At 37.7% G+C, this 19,593-nt stretch overlaps 1 protein-coding gene across 1 annotated transcript in view; it reads right to left on the reverse strand.

The window, feature by feature from the left end:
• Positions 1-958: 958 nt before the first annotated feature.
• Positions 959-19,593, reverse strand: part of LOC137404702 (cap-specific mRNA (nucleoside-2'-O-)-methyltransferase 1-like) — a 53,702-nt gene continuing 35,067 nt past the window's right edge. Inside the window, exons 9-14 of the mRNA XM_068090934.1 lie at positions 10,616-10,814; positions 9,917-10,074; positions 8,079-8,247; positions 6,282-6,489; positions 1,605-1,814; positions 959-1,478 (exon numbers count right to left, since the gene is read on the reverse strand). Coding sequence (XP_067947035.1) covers positions 1,142-1,478; positions 1,605-1,814; positions 6,282-6,489; positions 8,079-8,247; positions 9,917-10,074; positions 10,616-10,814 — 1,281 coding nt within the window. The 3' untranslated portion in view covers positions 959-1,141. The remainder of the gene's footprint in view (positions 1,479-1,604; positions 1,815-6,281; positions 6,490-8,078; positions 8,248-9,916; positions 10,075-10,615; positions 10,815-19,593) is intronic.

The raw sequence follows: 19,593 nt of genomic DNA on the forward strand, positions 1-19,593 counted from the left end.
TGGACACTTCTACTGATCACTTGATAATATGGGTTCTTAAAGATGAAAAATTTTCCGAATGGTGGTCAAATGGAGATGGCGTTCAAATAGAGGGTGGCGCTGTATTTTTAACCCTTCTCTCGTAGTGGCGGTCAAAGAGAGGTGGCGTTCAATTAGAGGTTTGACTGTGATTGGCAATATTAGATGTGTCTAACGCACAGCTATCTCAGGATAGTGCTCGTGTAAAACCATAAAACTAACCATTACCTTAACAATGCACGGTTTCATAGATTTATGTTGACTCTGAGCAAAGCAATTTTATGAAGCGTGCCGGCGATGGTCATGTGTAAAACAAGGTTAATCCAGCTGGACAGTCTTTCAACAGTGTTTCAAAAGAAAAATACTTAGATGCATAAAGCCACTAGTCTCGACCTTGACTTGATTAGGTTCCCATACATAAGCAGAGATCATAGGACACTAATCTATATATATTTCTGAATGTTTGTCGTCGTTGTATATGTCCAGCTATAGCTATCATAATCTTGGAATAAAGAATCCGTATTGCAGAAGATTTTATCACGGAACCTCTCATTCGTCAGTCCAACGCCCTACCGATTTAGCCACATGAGCTTCATATAGTCGCTAGGCGATATATGTCGCTATATGGGAGCAAATGCGCTACGCTTTCGGTCACGGCGCAAAGTCATGGTGTAACGTCATGAGAAGCTGTAGCTCTTATTAGTAAGCTTACTAAAATTATCCATTGGCAATGTACCATGCTAATAGGAAGTGGCAGGCAACTCCCATTACCTCTCATTGTTTATAAGCTGATTTTTAATACCCGGGCAATGCCGGCTAGCACAGCTAGTCTTATATAAAATAGTTACCAACCCCTGTTCTTCACAAAGATTCATACAGATCAGTTACTGTACGCTGTCTAAATAGGTTCAGTATCAATAGGCACCATGTATTGTGCTGATTGTACATTTATATTGTAACAAGAATATCTTTGGCTTCCTAAGCCAGAGTTTAACAGTTAAAGAATTGTAGCCCAAATAATACTCTATATATACATGACAAGTAACTGTCTCTTACAGTTTAATTTGAATGATAAAAAACTTACCAATATTAAAAGTTTGCAAATAAGCAGCCGTGCTGCTTGCTAAGTTTTAGGGCATATCGATTTAATCCAGTCATCTAAATCGACAGTCAAGTCTCCGAGTCCAACTCGAGTGGCTACCTTTTTGTCAACGAGCAACTTCCTGTTTGCAAGAGAATATTGGGCAGTAGCGAATCCCTCATTGCAGTCGAACAATGATTTTTTAGTTTCCGTGTTGTAAAAGTACTTGCGTCTGGCACTCCGACTGTAGCTCATGGTCCATGGCTTGCAGATAGAGGGCATGAAATAGAGTCCAGCAAAGACATGGCAGCAGGAAGAGTGGTTGTGAAAATCACCGGTATAGCAGAGCTTCGGCTCAGAAGCAAAGCCTTTGATAATCCTACATTAAAAAATACTACAGCTACAGGAGTTGTATTCTCTCACATCTAATAAAAATACTGAGATCGTGTTAAAAACCTGTATAGTGGGTTTTGATCAACATCAAGAGAAGATAAAACTAACTTACCTATAATCTAGCTTATTGGTGAGAAGAGAGGGCAAATCCTCAATTTTGAAGAGAGGTTTGACGCGCACCGGTGTGAGTCTGGTTTTGCTGGGCTTGGTGATGGCTGTTACAAAGGTCTGAGCAGCGGCAAGCCTTGCACCATAGCTGTATGGTCGGAAGTCCTCACCATACAGAAACAAGACATCCACCACATGAAGTGCATATATGCGCCTGAAAATAGTGGAGGCACGTATTTTGTCCATGTAGTGTTAAACAAATAATAAATAACATCTACCTGATATAAACATGTCGGTCTCCTTTCCAAATACATAAACAACCAGTAAAACATCACGGTTGCAAAAAAGCAATTTACTTCAAAGCCCAAGTTGGCTTAAGCCCTTGTGATAGGAAATTTTGAAATGACTTTGTTAAACATTTTTCAAATGTGCACATTGACTCATGTGTTAGTTTACTGATTGTATTAAATTCTAGGTCTCTAGGTTTAGGATATGCTAGGTCTCTAGGTTTAAGAAATGCCAAGTCTTTAGGTTTAGGATATGCTAGGTCTCTAGGTTTAGGATATGCTAGGTCTCTAGGTTTAGGAAATGCTAGGTCTCTAGGTTTAGGATATGCTAAGTCTCTAGGTTTAGGAAATGCTAGGTCTCTAGGTTTAGGATATGCTAAGTCTCTAGGTTTAGGAAATGCTAGGTCTATAGGTATAGGATATGCTAGGTCTCTAGGTTTAGGAAATGCTAAGTCTCTAGGTTAAGTAAATGCTAGGTCTCTAGGTTTAGGATATGTTAGGTCTCTAGGTTTAGGATATGCTAGGTCTCTAGGTTTAGGAAATGCTAAGTCTCTAGGTTAAGTAAATGCTAGGTCTCTAGGTTTAGGGTATGTTAGGTCTCTAGGTTTAGTATATGCTAGGTCTCTAGGTTTAGGATATGTTAAGTCTCTAGGTTTAGGATATGCTAGGTCTCTAGGTTTAGGATATGCTAGGTCTCTAGGTTTAGGATATGCTAGGTCTCTAGGTTTAGGATATGTTAAGTCTCTAGGTTTAGGATATGCTAGGTCTCTAGGTTTAGGATATGCTAGGTCTCTAGGTTTAGGAAATGCTAGGTCTCTAGGTTTAGGAAATGCTAGGTCTCTAGGTTTAGGATATGCTAAGTCTCTAGGTTTAGGAAATGTTAGGTCTCTAGGTTTAGGATATGCTAAGTCTCTAGGTTTAGGAAATGCTAGGTCTCTAGGTTTAGGATATGTTAGGTCTATAGGTTTAGGAAATACTAGGTCTATAGGTTTAGGATATGTTAGGTCTCTAGGTTTAGGAAATGCTAAGTCTCTAGGTTAAGTAAATGCTAGGTCTCTAGGTTTAGGATATGTTAGGTCTCTAGGTTTAGTATATGCTAGGTCTCTAGGTTTAGGATATGTTAAGTCTCTAGGTTTAGGATATGCTAGGTCTCTAGGTTTAGGATATGCTAGGTCTCTAGGTTTAGGAAATGCTAGGTCTATAGGTTTAGGATATGCTAAGTCTCTAAGTTTAGGATATGCTAGGTCTCTAGGTTTAGGATATGCTAGGTCTCTAGGTTTAGGAAATGCTAGGTCTATAGGTTTAGGAAATGCTAGGTCTCTAGGTTTAGGAAATGCTAGGTCTCTAGGTTTAGGATATGTTAGGTCTATAGGTTTAGGAAATGCTAGGTCTATAGGTTTAGGATATGCTAAGTCTCTAAGTTTAGGGTATGCTAGGTCTCTAGGTTTAGGATATGCTAGGTCTCTAGGTTTAGGAAATGCTAGGTCTATAGGTTTAGGATATGCTAAGTCTCTAGGTTTAGGATATGCTAGGTCTCTAGGTTTAGGATATGCTAGGTCTCTAGGTTTAGGAAATGCTAGGTCTATAGGTTTAGGATATGCTAAGTCTTTAAGTTTAGGATATGCTAGGTCTCTAGGTTTAGGATATGTTAAGTCTCTAGGTTTAGGAAATGCTAGGTCTCTAGGTTTAGGAAATGCTAGGTCTATAGGTTTAGGAAATGCTAGGTCTCTAGGTTTAGGAAATGCTAGGTCTCTAGGTTTAGGATATGTTAAGTCTCTAGGTTTAGGATATGCTAGGTCTCTAGGTTTAGGATATGCTAGGTCTCTAAGTTTAGGATATGCTAGGTCTCTAGGTTTAGGATACGTTAAGTCTCTAGGTTTAGGATATGTTAGGTCTCTAGGTTTAGGATATGCTAGGTCTCTAGGTTTAGGAAATGCTAGGTCTATAGGTTTAGGAAATGCTAGGTCTCTAGGTTTAGGATATGCTAGGTCTCTAAGTTTAGGATATGCTAGGTCTCTAGGTTTAGGATATGTTAAGTCTCTAGGTTTAGGATATGCTAGGTCTCTAGGTTTAGGATATGCTAGGTCTCTAAGTTTAGGATATGCTAGGTCTCTAGGTTTAGGATATGTTAAGTCTAGGTTTAGGAAATGCTAGGTCTCTAGGTTTAGAATATGCTAGGTCTCTAGGTTTAGGATGTGCTAGGTCTCTAAGTTTAGGATATGCTAGGTCTCTAGGTTTAGGATATGCTAGGTCTCTAGGTTTAGGATATGCTAGGTCTCTAGGTTTAGGATATGGCCTCTAGGTTTAGGAAATTTAAGGCCCATTTTCAGAAGACCACAATTTCACCAACAAGCATGTTTAGCTACAGCAAATACGATATGCGCGATAAAATAAGTAATCCGTGAAAAAAGAACATCAACAGTTGGTAAAAACATACACATATATATTATTCTTGCACTTGATGACATGCATGAGCTTGACACTTATCTACAGGTGCTACCAGCCTGTGACAGATGTATAATGTCTTCAAAACATGATTTTATAGCCTTTTATTTTTGTTCTTGTCTCCAAATTTTACTGGAGTTCACACAATACTTCCTATATGTAAGCATATAGAAATATATGTATACGCATATATATATATATATATATATATATATATATATATATATATATATATATATATATATATACGCATATATATTTATATATATATATACACATTGTATATGTATAAGCACACAATTAAAATGGGCCCTTTTTATATTTGTTTAATGCGGCTAAACTAGGTGATTACGCATTTTTTGTAGTGGGGTGATCCTTCGTAGCTTCACAGCTCTTTTTTAAACCCACAATGCATCACAGATATATGGATAGCATACCCACAATGCATCACAGATATATGGATAGCATACCCACAATGCATCACAGATATATGGATAGCATACCCACAATGCATCACAGATATATGGATAGCATACCTACAATGCATCACAGATATATGGATAGCATTACTAGCATATGTGATACAAAGAGGTGCACGCGTGATGGGCGAGAGGAGTCAAATTTATGTTCAGCATAAGTTTGACAACAGTAAGAACAATTATAAACCTGGCTGGCCTACCCTATTTCTCATAGAATACATGAATTAGGCTCATTCACCGAAATCGTTTTGATTGCATCATCTCACAACAGCATTTTCTTTTCGCTCAAAAACATTGGCAGTTATTTCAAGGTGAAGCAGCTCGGTAACCGAATACTTTAATAACTAAATAAACAAATATTGTTAATCAACACGTCACACAACGATGATTGGCCAACGATGATTGGCCTAGTTTATATGAAAAGAGATATAAGAAATCTTATGATATCAGTACATCTGACAATTTATCTTTGTCGTGGACAATGTCCGTCTTATCCGATACTCAGACTATCTTATCCGATACTCAGACTATCTTATCCGATACTCAGACTATCTTATCCGATACTCAGACTATCTTATCCGATACTCAGACTATCCGATACTCAGACTATCCGATACTCAGACTATCTTATCCGATACTCAGACTATCTTATCCGATACTCAGACTATCTTATCCGATACTCAGACTATCCGATACTCAGACTATCCGATACTCAGACTATCTTATCCAATACTCAGACTATCTTATCCGATACTCAGACTATCCGATACTCAGACTATCCGATACTCAGACTATCGGGTTGCGGAATTCTAATTAAAATTTTTAACGTACGATCTCTCAATTATCTCGAAAATTTACAGTTTTGCAAATAAAAGTATAATAGCAGAAAGTTTAAAAAAATGTAAGGGCTTTATTACTCTTAAATATATACATCTTTATATAGTAAGTTACTTTAAACTAAGACTAGAGTAAGTTAAGGTAAGTTATGATGTGTGTTACTATGACTAACTCCGTTATCAAACCTAGCCATTTCTGTACCTACCTTCTGCTCATTTGTCTCTAAGGTAATGCAGCAATATAAACCTTTTTACTCCATAAATAATTAAGTTATTGCTTGTAATTTGAATTTTTACATCTACTTTTTAGGTTTCATAAGATGCATTTGTTGCAATGCTATATGTAACTATATGTAACTATAAGGCAAAGCACAATGCATCCTTATAAAAATATTTGCTCCATTTGTTGGTTTCAACAAATGGAGCAAATAGCAGAACTTAACTTCATACATTGAAGTCTAACTGCAAATTGAACGCAAGGATCTTACACCTAATTTTTTATGGTGTAGACTTCACCACTGTCACAACATCTGTGGATAGACTTCGATGACATCACAATACGATACTCTGAAGATACATCCAGCTACAGAGATGAAAGCTTAATAAAACCAATGAGAACCTTTCATCAACTCACTTCTGGCCCTTGCCTTCCCCTTTTAGCTCCTGTACCACTTCTCCTGCAAACAACGTATCTTTAGGAATGTCTAACTGTAGCCGACAAGCATCATCATCTGTAACTCGTTTCCATGAGGCAGAACTAACACCGTCCCATTTGAAAACCATAGATCTACCCATGGAAAGGAAATAGTAGAGAGCAGGAGGCGTGGCTAGTGACTGGGTGCCTAAAAATAAAAGGTAGCCGAGCAATAGTTGTGTGAAACTAAAGTAGTAAACTGAGGAACAGAAACTATATTCTATTAGAGTGTGTGGAATTTGCATTGGAGCTTTTTACATTCTTAAGGTCTGGTTCACACAATATCGCCGTATTTCGGCGTTGATGCCACAATACTTCAGTGATCATCGTTGATAACGATGTTGACACCATCACAAACCCATCCGCGTTTGCATCAGGAAATACTCTGTGACGTAGTGTTCTCATTTCTCTTTTTAAATTTTCGCGAAGACACCTCTTTGTTTTCGCGTGCTGGAATCAAAAACTGGCACCGCAACGACTATCATAAACGAAAGTTATTAACTATCATAAAGTTATTATTCCTAAGTCTGTACTCTACAACTCTCAAGATAGATTGCCAAGTTATTATTCCTAAGTCTGTACTCTACAACTCTCAAGATAGATTGCCAAGTTATTATTCCTAAGTCTGTACTCTACAACTCCCAAGATAGATTCCTAAGTTATTATTCCTAAGTCTGTACTCTACAACTCTCAAGATAGATTGCCAAGTTATTATTCCTAAGTCTGTACTCTACAACTCTCAAGATAGATTGCCAAGTTATTATTCCTAAGGCAGTACTCTACAACTCCCAAGATAGATTCCTAAGTTATTATTCCTAAGTCTGTACTCTACAACTCTCAAGATAGATTGCCAAGTTATTATTCCTAAGTCTGTACTCTACAACTCTCAAGATAGATTGCCAAGTTATTATTCCCAAGTCTGTACTCTACAACTACCAAGATAGATTCCTAAGTTATTATTCCTAAGTCAGTACTCTACAACTCTCAAGATAGATTGCCAAGTTATTATTCCTAAGTCTGTACTCTACAACTCATACTCAACATTCCTTTCGTTATACGATATCAACAAACATTTTTGTTGAAACCCAAATTTTGCTAAATACGTCGGAATAATGAAGATGCCAATATGCTATTTGCCGAAATCCCTACCACAACATATGAAAGAGATACGGTGCTCGCTTTCTCCTCAGCTCAGAGTTATTCGTTATTAGTTATAGTGAATACGAAACCGGAAACAAATAGGTGATAAAACTTGAGCCGATGACAAAGTTGAAATTTAGTTTAGCAAAATACATACTAAAACTTAGCTTTAAGTATGTGTTTAGTAAGCTAAATGCATTAAATTAATTTCTCCATTTATGTTATACATCTGTCTCCAAGGTAAAAGTTCCCTACGGTAAGTACTGCGCATAGTACATTGTAATGTTACATTTTATTGCAGATCATAACCACTAAATACACTAACTCCACTAAAGTTACTGTAGGTAACTATAGTTACTAAGGTTAACATATAATTTTGTTACTAATTTTCAACATGTACAGTACGTATATAGATTTTTGATGATTTTACCAGAGGGTGTTTGCATTAGATATTTACTCTGGATTTCTACACTCCTCTATATGAAGTTTTCGTCTTACGATGCCAATAATGAAACCGATTAAAATCAAATGGCGCGAGTCCACTGTACATAGAGGGTCCGCTGTACTATCTAACAATTATATAGGCTCTAGTCTCACCACAAACCAGAACCTTGTAATCATGCACGCTCTTGATACTCTTCCGAAGGTCTTCGATATCAGATATAGCTGTGGATCCAAGAGAAGTGAGGCTGTCTCCTTTGAGCAGCAGTGAGATTTTTGTGGCAGGATCTGTCTTATCAGGTGCAGACCGCAGTGTGTCTGGAATCTGAAACAAGCCAGATGCGCACCACAAACATCACCTGTCTATAAGTCTCCCAGAACTGACCTCCTATCTATAAGTCTCCCAGAACTCACCTATCTATGTCTCCCAAAACTGACCAATCTATATGTCTCCCAGAACTGACCTATCTATAAGTCTCCCAGAACTGACCTATCTATAAGTCTCCCAAAACTGACCTATCTGTAAGTCTCCCAGAACTGACCTATCTAGAAGTCTCCCACAACTGACCTGTCTATAAGTCTCCAACAACTGGCCTATCTATAAGTCTTCCAGAACTGACCTATCTATAAGTCTCCCAGAACTGACCTATCTATATTTCCCAGAACTGACCTATCTATAAGTCTTCCAGAACTGACCTATCTATAATCGCCCAGAACTGACCTGTCTATAAGTTTCCAACAACTGGCCTATCTATAAGTCTCCCAGAACTGACCTATATATAAGTCTCCCAGAACTGACCTAACTATAATCTCCCAGAACTGACCTATCTATAAGTCTCCCAGAGCTGACCTATCTATAAGTCTCCCAGAACTGACCTCCGATCTATAACTTGGCTAAACATACTCATAAAACCAACAGTTTTACACGTCCGTTTCACCTAATCCTACTAAATAAACTCTCACAGCCAATCAGAAATTATTTTTACAACTCCCACATCCAGCATCTCACATACATGCCTTTAGGTAAGATATAATCAGGCAATTTCTACAAGTAATTAGATGTATATATTAATTACATACATCTAACATACTAGCCTGTTTAGAAGGCTAAAACATCCCATATGGGTCACATTAGCAATATTCCCCGCTGCCAACAGAGAGCATATTTGGTCTGCTTCACAAGGCAGCATGCTACCTATTATACAGTTAATCATATTACCTAAATTTGCATTAATGACAAATAAGAAATAATGGGTGCAATGAGTACAATGAGTACAGCACAGAGTGTTGATAAGATAGAGGGTAAACAGCACAGAGTGTCGATAAGATAAGGGAGGTAAACAGGCACAGTGTCGATAAGATATGGGAGGGTAAACTGCACAGAGTGTCAATAGAATAAGGGTGGGTAAACAGCACAGAGTGTCGATAGAATAAGGGAGGGTGAACAACACAGTGTTGATAAGATAAGGGAGGGTAAACAGCACAGTGTGTCGATAAGATAAGGGAGGGTAAACTGCATAGTGTCGATAAGATAAGGGAGGTAAACAGCACAGTGTGCCGATAAGATAAAGGAGGGTAAACAGCGCAAAGTGTGGATAAGATAACATAGGTAAACATCAGTGTTGATAAGATGAGGGAGGTAAACGATACAGTGTCGATAAGATGAGGGAGGTAGACGATACAGTGCCGATAAGATAAGGGAGGTAAACAGCAGTGTTGATAAGATGAGGGAGGTAAACGGCACACGGTGTCTGTAAAATAAAGTAAGAATTTATAGCTAAGCCTAGTCTCAGTCATATTGTCACTGATTTAAATATGAGCACCTGAGGAGTAGAGTGTAATATATAAAACAATACTCTACCAATTAAGGAAATTCTTAGTCTCCCTATACTTTATATCTATATATATAATTTGAGTCTGCATACACTTTATATTTATATATATAATTTGAATCTCCCTATACTTTATATTTATATATATAATTTGAGCCCTACCTGCCAAAGTTTGAGACACTGAGATCTGATATCCATTTGTCTTGCATCTCTTAAATCGGGATTCTTAGCATAGACTTGAATCTTTTTAAGATTTAGGCACTGTTGGTGACCCAAGTCACTGTTTGATTTGTATATGTAGTCAAAAAAATCCTCATCAGCTGAAACAGTAAAATTTTCACTTGTATATTATCAAACTTACAGTATACACTTTTTATATCATCAGATTGATAGTATATACATTGTATATCATCAGACTGACAGTATACACTTTGTATGTCATCCCACTGACAGTATATACTTGTATATCATCAGATTGACAGCATACACTTTGTATATCCTCAGATTGACAGGAACAACTTCCTCGTCGCAAAGCAATTACGTAAATAGGACATTTTCAAATATTGACAAATTCAAGACATTAAAATTGATAAAGCAACTCCATGTTTTTATCATTAACCAAGCTTTGGCAGCTATCACATGATAGCATGACATCATATGTCACGCTATCAAGTAGTCATACTGCGGACAGATGTTTTATCCATGATAAAAACTCACCATGCCTTTATCATGGGTGAAACATTTTACCACTTTCACACTCTCAAGGGAGAGCTGTCCGACTCTCTCTACTAACTTCTATGCACTAATAGTCATAACTTGGCTAGCCACCCTATTAAAAACAGCCCAGTACACAGGACAGACCTTTGAGCATGCTCAAGGGGACAATGTGTTGAACACACAACTTCTGCTGAGCGCTGCTAAAGCCTAATCTGTCGAACTCTTCATTGATGCAGCTGAGGTAAAGCCTGAGAATATCTCCAGGAGCTGACCTGTAGCCCTTGCATACAATGTACCTCTCCGAATTGGCTGGCCGGCTTGTCACGGGCTTCATGAGACACACCTACAAATGGAGCATTTCAAATAATCTACATACTCCCAAATAATCTACCCAAATAATGTACTTCTATGTTGCTTTAGTAGCGACCTCTAGACCATAGACTACAAGACCAATGTACATACTGGTTATACCCATTTTTACATCAATAAATGTAATCACAAAAGGGCCCAAAAGCATCATAAACATAATTTAAACTAACAGCAACTAATATGTTATCACTGTCGACTATGGCTCTGTCAACGAGAGCTCCGTCGACTATAGCTCTGGCAACTAGTTCTGTTGACTATAGCTCTGTTGACGAGTTATGTTGATTATAGCTCTGCAAACTATAGCTCTGTCGACTATAGCTATGGCATTTATCGCTCAGTCGACTATTATAATAGCTTTGGCAACTAGTTCTGTCGACTAGCGCTGGCAACTAGTTCTGTCGACTATAGCTCTGTTGACGGGTTCTGTTGACTATAGCTCTGCAAACTATAGCTATGTTGGCTAGCTCTGTTGACTAGCCCTGCTGACTAGCCCTGCTGACTAGCTCTGCTGACTAGCTCTGCTGACTAGCTCTGCTGACTAGCTCTGCTGACTAGCTCTGCTGACTAGCTCTGCTGACTAGCTCTGCTGACTAGCTCTGCTGACTAGCTCTGCTGACTAGCTCTGCTGACTAGCTCTGCTGACTAGCTCTGCTGGCGAACTAGCTGTTTATCTTGATGTGAGCCATATGTGCTTCTCATAACAAGATAAGACATCTGGCTGTTGACAAAATAATGAAGCATGACTTTTTCAGATGTGAAGTTGACATACAATGAGTATTTTTACCATATATGTTGATTATAATGTAAACAGACAACTCCAATTATTGGCATAGTCAAACGGTTTTTACGCGTGCCATGATTAAGCACATAGATATAGTAAACCCTAGATATGCGAATAATCAAAACAAGTGAGGCCTATAATTAGCATGACGCAACGTCATGGTGATGTGCAAAGCGAATCAGCTGATCTATTAACTCCTATTGACTTAGCACTAAAACTGCTCAATTTTTCCATAGTTTGTGCGTCTGAGACTGCATATTTTATTGAAAATATGTAAAACTTATATGCAGTAATACTTCAACTTACGAGTGCCCTAACATACGAGAAACTTGAGGTACGAGCCAGCTTTTAAGCAAGTTTTAGCACTAAAATACGAGCCATGTTTGAGATACGAGCACATGAGACAGTTGCCAAGTATGTCGGAGGTGTTTTATGAGAACAGCATCACTCTGTATTTTTTAACTGCTCAGATTATACTTTTGTACCATGTTTTTTGTGCGCGATTTTCAGTGCAGAATTATGTGAATTAAAAGTACCGTGCGTAGACCGAAAGTTTGCCAGTAAAAGGATAGATAGTGCAAAGAAAAAGCGAATGATAACAATTGATATTAAATGGGAAATTATTGAAAAATATGCAAAAGATGTATGCGTGATTGAGCTTGCTCAACAATATGACAGAAATACATCCACAATTATCAAACACAAGGATTATATTCAAGGCATTTAGTCTGCAAAAGGACTAACCATAGTTTCTAAACGATGCAGCGATCTTCACGACCACTGATGGAGAGACTGCTCAGGTTTTAGATAAAAGACAAACAATTGGCCGGTGACTGCGTAACTGAAACGATGCTACGTAAAATGGCCGGTGCTATCTATCAAGACTATAAAAAATAGACATTCGGACAAGTTGGCTAGCGGTCGTGCATTAACCCTTGGTGACAACACCTGTGTTCGTCCTGATCGCAACATGTTGAAAGGGCTACAAAGGCAAACGTCCTTAGATAGGTTTCTCTTAAAACGGCTGGCTGGTCATGAGAGCGAAACAAATGAAAAATTAGCTAACCAGCGAGAAACTTAAAACAATGAACGCGGAAGAAACTTTAATTGCGTTAAGTTAAAGATTAAAGTTTGCTTTTAGGTTTGCTTTTAAGTTTGTCTTTTAAGACTTGGATAAAATTTAAATTTATCAAAGTCAAATGTTGTAACGAAGGATAACTTATCTCTCCCTCTCTGGCAAATGCTAGCGTTAGCTGCTATTGTATGTGTTTAATTTTAAATTTTAATTAATCACATTTCCTTGCATTATTTTTATTTGTTGCTTTTTGAAAGCATGTGGTAAGTTAGGACAATAACCAACATGTTCTTTCTGTTACAATATATTGTTTTGAGTGTTTTATTTGCATTTTCAAAGTATGAAAACCTATCAATATATATTTAATTGTTCTATATATAAATAAATTGCACCAATATGCGAGTAAATTGACATACGAGCTCAGTCTCTGAACGCATTAAGCTCGTAAGTCGAAGTATGACTGTAATGACTTTGGATGAGAAAGGCAAGAATCTTACACACATGGTAATGAATAATACCAATGATTTAGAAGCTTCTATATCATTGATAATACAAAGAGTGACCAAATAGAAATTAAACTAATAACAAACTAATGAATCAAATGAGGTTTAGAAGCAGTTACGCTGGACCCCTGTATTAAACACCCATTAGACATGACTTAAAATAACTAGACGAGATAGTTTTTGTCTAAGGTTGGTTGAGCTAGATTCCTGCTTTGAAGCGGCATAGTGTTTTCTGATTTTAGTATAGCGATTTACTATAGTTTTGAGTAGATTGCTGGCATGCACTGTACATGTAAAACCTTGATGGAGGTTATGTAATAAAACATATATGTTACTGTCTGTGATGTTACTTGTTTAAAAGCTCTCTGTGTGATACCACAGCTCTCCATGTGTGAACGTAGGCACTTTTCTGCAGCAATTCATATTCGGCCTATCAATCTGGTCACCAATCCTCCTCTGTTTTTAACTGAGATTAGGGTTATGTCATCACTATTTCTACTTCCCACTACTTCGACATCGGTCAAGAACTTGATACGCTCATCACATTTGAGTTAGAAAAAATCCTCATCACCGAACTCCTCATCTTCACCTTCCTCAGCTTTCGTCTCTTCTTTCTTTTTCTTTCTAGCCAGAGAATGTAGCAGGAGTTGGCCAGTTTTTTCAGCCCTGCTCACATCCAGATCAATACAGTTAACATTGGGATTTGGTGTGATATCTGCTTTTATGAACAGTGCTCGAAGTGCAGATCTAAAGCACTGCACATCCGGGTTATTGTTATAGCCACCCTTAGATCGTATTGTGGAAAACAGAATCTCAATGTGATCCTGGTTGATCTTAAAGGTTAGGAAGTAGTTGATGTAAGGGTAGTTGCTGAAAAGATATTGAGCAATGTCATGTACAGATTTGGCTGCTGACTCAAAACCAATGACGAAATGATGATGATTTTCCTATTATTTTTCACTAGCAGCTTTCAGCTTGGTGTCTTTAATCGGCATAGATAGCTTATGATATTGTTGAGAACTTCTCGTTTTGAGTTGAAGTTCTGTTTTGTTATGGGCAATTCTGGATATACCTGGGGTGTTGTGGTCTCTTCTGATGACATTTCACTAAGAATTTGGTCTTATTGTTATGTTTATGACTTAAAAACTAGCATGCCAAGCGTGCTTCCACTACTAAACTTATTGCTCAAATGAAGGCTTTGATGCTGTGATGCACATCACTACGACGTAACGTCGTGAAAACAACAGCCAATTATAGGCCTCACTTTTGCTCCATTGTATTGATAGCTATTCGCCAATCTAGGGTTTACTATATCTATGATTAAGCATAACAAACCAATAAAAAGCTGTGATAAAAAAGACAAACAAACATTTAGGTACAATTGCATGTAGTGAGCATGGAACAGAAATGACTGTCACAGTCCTCAATAGATCAATTTGAGCATTAGAAAATGTGATTGCGTCAAATTTTAGTTGATTTCAAAAGAAAGCATTTTTTTGTCTATAAGTTGATATGTTGTTCGTTGCGTTAGGCGATCTCATTGTCAAGATATTTGAAGATTAAAATTGAAGAAAATTGATCGCGGTAAAAGCGCTCAGGCCAAAAAAACATGCCCAGACTTGCCCAAAATGATGTAAGGAGTGATACAATCTGTCTCTATCTCTGGTATTCACATCGGCTATTGCGATAAAAGTCTAGTTCTACGCGGCTCTATTGGCATATATTTTATTTTGTATTTGCTCATGTTGGCTAAAATAAAATTTTAAACCCAGCTACTGATACATTATTATGAATGTTTCAAACACCTCAAATAAGGGAAATTAAAAACTTGCTATATTAGCTTCTTCTAAATGCTGTGTAAACATCTGAGTACCGACTACCAATTCTACCGGTCTACGGTAATTATGTCAAGCAAACTAAGTAGAATAATGTCTTTGTATCAGCACAGTTCTGTCGCTACCCACACCGGAAACTAGTTACAAGCAGCGTCTTTGAAAAGAATATGTGGCGAAACCAAATGCATTCCTAAAAGGTTATGTACATTGTATAGTCAACGTTATCATCAGTCATCTATTAAAGACCAGTGAATTAGAATTCACTGGTCACGTTTGATTAGTTGATTCAAGTACTAAACAAATGGTCTAGCTATGCAAAAGTACCTGTCAATACAGCTCTGATTACACTTCATAAATCCATCTATTAGACAAAATTTCAGCACAGGTGTCAACGGGCTATGATGTATTCAATGTTCTGCAAATCATGTTTTGCATTATCTTCAACAATATTATTTTATTATATAATTTTTGCAAGCAAAAAATTTTCAACTCGGCATAAAGCTTTTATTGAAAATATCTATCCAAGTCGTGGCCACTCACATAGTTTCAGCTCATACAATAAGACAAATTCATCTACTGCAGCAAACTCAAACAAAACATGGTTTATGCAGCACACATTCAAGTCTCTCTTTCCCATTTATGGCAGTTTCCACACTGACAAAGCTGCTTCGGCAGGTGGGACCACATAAACATCCTGTAATCAATAAAACAAATGCAATAAATACATGTATATGTCATTCATAGATATGTCGTTCTAACGCGTATCTACTGAAAGCTTTTAAATTGGGAGTTAGATAGATTGTGAGTGTAATTTTAAAAATGAATAAATGTTTAACAAAAGCATAAGTACGCCAAGCCAACGATTCCAAGCTTTGGTTCTGGAAGTTAAAGATGTGCATTGATCAATCGATTTTCCTCACTTGCTACAAGTGAGAAGTGAACGTCTAAAGTCCAATTATAAATCCAATTTACTAGCTAAAACTACCAAAGAAAATTTGAAGCAAATTATATAGCTATGTGAAACGATAAAAAATTATAAAACGATGATTGGCGATAGCAAAAATTTATAATTTTATAAATTAGTAAATGTAATCATGAGTACTGAAATTATTACCTTTAGTATATTCATCAATCTAAGCCATTGTTTTGCTAGATGCTATGGACTAAAAAGAAGCCATCAAGAACTCACTGTGCATCCGTATCTCGCACGTGCGCACAGGAAATTATATTATAGTCTCAAACAGGGAAATATAATCTGAATGTAAACAAAACAGTATATCTATTATAGATATAATAGGACACTCAAAGTAAAAGATAAATTTACCTCCATTCTCCTATCTTCCTCTGCAGCATAACGCTGCTGATGCCTGCCAGCTCTAACTATAAGCTGTATGCCACAAACGTTGACCACCTGATGCTTAGAAAACTCAGAGTCACCTTCGCAGGAACTGGAAGCATTTATACAATTTTGTTGTTCGTCAATAAAACGTGTCGATCGAGTAATTCATTAAAGTAACGATGTTAATTAATTTAGTAAATTTATATCGATACGATTTGATAATAGAGCAAAATCCCTAACTTCGAGATCACAGACAACGGGTTTTACGAGTGATAAAATTTATTATGACCTATATAAGAATTTCGTGCTGATGATTGGCTAATGAAGAGATCTTATATTTATCGCTCGTGGACACTTTTCACATGTATCACTCTTACGTCACGAATGAAGCACCCACTCGAATCTGAGATTTTTAAAAGATGGCCTCATTCAAACGCTTATATCTCTGGGCAGGGTTAGTCTATAAAGAAAAAATGACATCAAATTGTAGCTGATTTTTTAGCCTTTTATTGGTCTTAATTTCATTAAATCGACTTTTTTGACGCAACCACATCGTCAAATGAAAAAAATTACGACAAGGTGGTGGAACAATTTTGTTGCCCTCATGCATCAAGTCTTCATAGGGTTGTCCTAATGTAGTAACAGCTTTCATAGAGTTGTCCTGATGTATCAACAGTCTTCATAGAGTTGTCCTGATGCATCAACAGTCTTCATAGAGTTGTCCTGATGCATCAACAGTCTTCATAGAGTTGTCCTAATGTAGTAACAGCTTTCATAGAGTTGTCCTAATGTATAAACAGTCTTCATAGAGTTGTCCTGATGCATCAACAGTTTTCATAGAGTTGTCCTGATGTATCAACAACATCATAGAGTTGTCCCGATGTATCAACAGTCTTCATAGAGTTGTCCTGATGCATCAACAGTTTTCATAGAGTTGTCCCGATGCATCAACAGTCTTCATAGAGTTGTCCTGATGCATCAACAGTCTTCATAGAGTTGTCCTAATGTAGTAACAGCTTTCATAGAGTTGTCCTAATGTATCAACAGTCCTCATAGAGTTGTCCTGATGCATCAACAGCCTTCATAGAGTTGTCCTGATGCATCAACAGTCTTCATAGAGTTGTCCTGATGTATCAACAGCCTCATAGAGTTGTCCTGATGTATCAGCAGTCTTCATAGAGTTGTCCTGATGCATCAACAGTCTTCATAGAGTTGTCCTGATGTATCAACAGTCTTCATAGAGTTGTCCTGATGCATCAACAGTCTTCATAGAGTTGTCCTGATGCATCAACAGTCTTCATAGAGTTGTCCTGATGCATCAACAGTCTTCATAGAGTTGTCCTAATGTAGTAACAGCTTTCATAGAGTTGTCCTAATGTATCAACAGTCCTCATAGAGTTGTCCTGATGCATCAACAGGCTTCATAGAGTTGTCCTGATGCATCAACAGTCTTTATAGAGTTGTCCTAATGTATCAACAGCCTTCATAGAGTTGTCATGATGTAGTAACATCTTTCATAGGGTTGTCCTGATCATAGGGTTGTCCTGATGTAGCAACAGCCTTCATAAGGTCTTGTAATGCCTCCATAATAAAGCCTACGCAATACATTATGCGTGTATATGCTAAGTATAATTGCCAAACTAGCAGCCTTCTTAACAAGATATTCATTAAGGCAAAACCATAGCTACCTGGTTTATTTCTTTTTTATGGCTATATTGTATGAGTTCCTCTGATTAATCTGTTCTTTCCCTGAGTTCCTAGGAAAATCAGGGTTGTCTAAGGGCGACCAGAAAAACTTCTGATTTCGAGAAGATGTAATAATTTGAGAATCATTCGATGCTTCCCCTCTAACTATGCATCATTTTTATTGACGGATCCTAGCCTTACTGTCTTATTGTATTTGACCTAGAACAAATGCTACATGTATACAGACTAACACTAGAACAAATGCTACATACAGACTAACACTAGAACACATGCTACATACAGACTAACATAAACAGTTAAACTTTGACATCAAGTTAATCCATACCAATATTTGTTGGTACAAATATTTCATGAAATACATTGCGTTTCATTTAATTCGTTCTGCAGCTCAAAATTCTTAATGATAAATAATTCGGGTAATTAAATATAGCAATCAAACAAATGCATTATATAACACAATGTAAAATATAAATTACATGTATGAAACTGAAAACAAAGCAATTATTAGAAAGGTTTTTATTTTCTTATCAGCCTTGCATTGCAGACAAGTGGAGCCAAAATGGAGCGATATAGAAGAAGAGTGATGTGTAGGTAGGGGTGAGTGTGTAGGTAGAGGTGAGTGTGTAGATAGGGGTGAGTGTGTAGGTAGAGGTGAGTGTGTAGGTAGAGATGAGTGTGTAGGTAGAGGTGAGTGCGTAGGTAGAGGTGAGTGTGTAGGTAGAGGTGAGTGTGTAGGTAGAGGTGAGTGCGTAGGTAGAGGTGAGTGTGTAGGTAGAGGTGAGTGTGTAGGTAGAGGTGAGTGCGTAGGTAGAGATGAGTGTGTAGATAAAGGTGAGTGTGTAGGTAGAGGTGAGTGCGTAGGTAGAGGTGAGTGTGTAGGTAGAAGTGAGTGTGTAGGTAGAGGTGAGTGCGTAGGTAGAAGTGAGTGTGTAGGTAGAGGTGAGTGCGTAGGTAGAGGTGAGTGCGTAGGTAGAGGTGAGTGTATAGGTAGAGGTGAGTGCGTAGGTAGAGGTGAGTGTGTAGGTAGAGGTCAGTGTGTAGGTAGAGGTGAGCGCGTAGGTAGAGGTGAGTGTGTAGGTAGAGGTGAGTGCGTAGGTAGAGGTCAGTGTGTAGGTAGAGGTGAGTGTGTAGGTAGAGATGAGTGTGTAGATAAAGGTGAGTGTGTAGGTAGAGGTGAGTGCGTAGGTAGAGGTGAGTGCGTAGGTAGAGGTGAGTGTGTAGGTAGAGGTGAGTGCGTAGGTAGAGGTCAGTGTGTAGGTAGAGGTCAGTGTGTAGGTAGAGATGAGTGTGTAGGTAAAGGTGAGTGTGTAGGTAGAGATGAGTGTGTAGGTAAAGGTGAGTGTGTAGGTAGAGATGAGTGTGTAGGTAGAGGCCGTGAGAGAGATATGGAGCAAGACTAACTTGGAGTGCATGAACATTATGTGAATTAACATAATCTAATGTATATGTGTATAGGGGAGGGTGGGGCATGTTGCAACAATAAATGCATTTTTGGCTACAACGTTTTCCTAAA

The sequence above is a fragment of the Watersipora subatra genome, chromosome 9 (genome assembly GCF_963576615.1).
Source record: "Watersipora subatra chromosome 9, tzWatSuba1.1, whole genome shotgun sequence".
Classification (NCBI taxonomy): Eukaryota; Metazoa; Bryozoa; class Gymnolaemata; order Cheilostomatida; family Watersiporidae; genus Watersipora; species Watersipora subatra.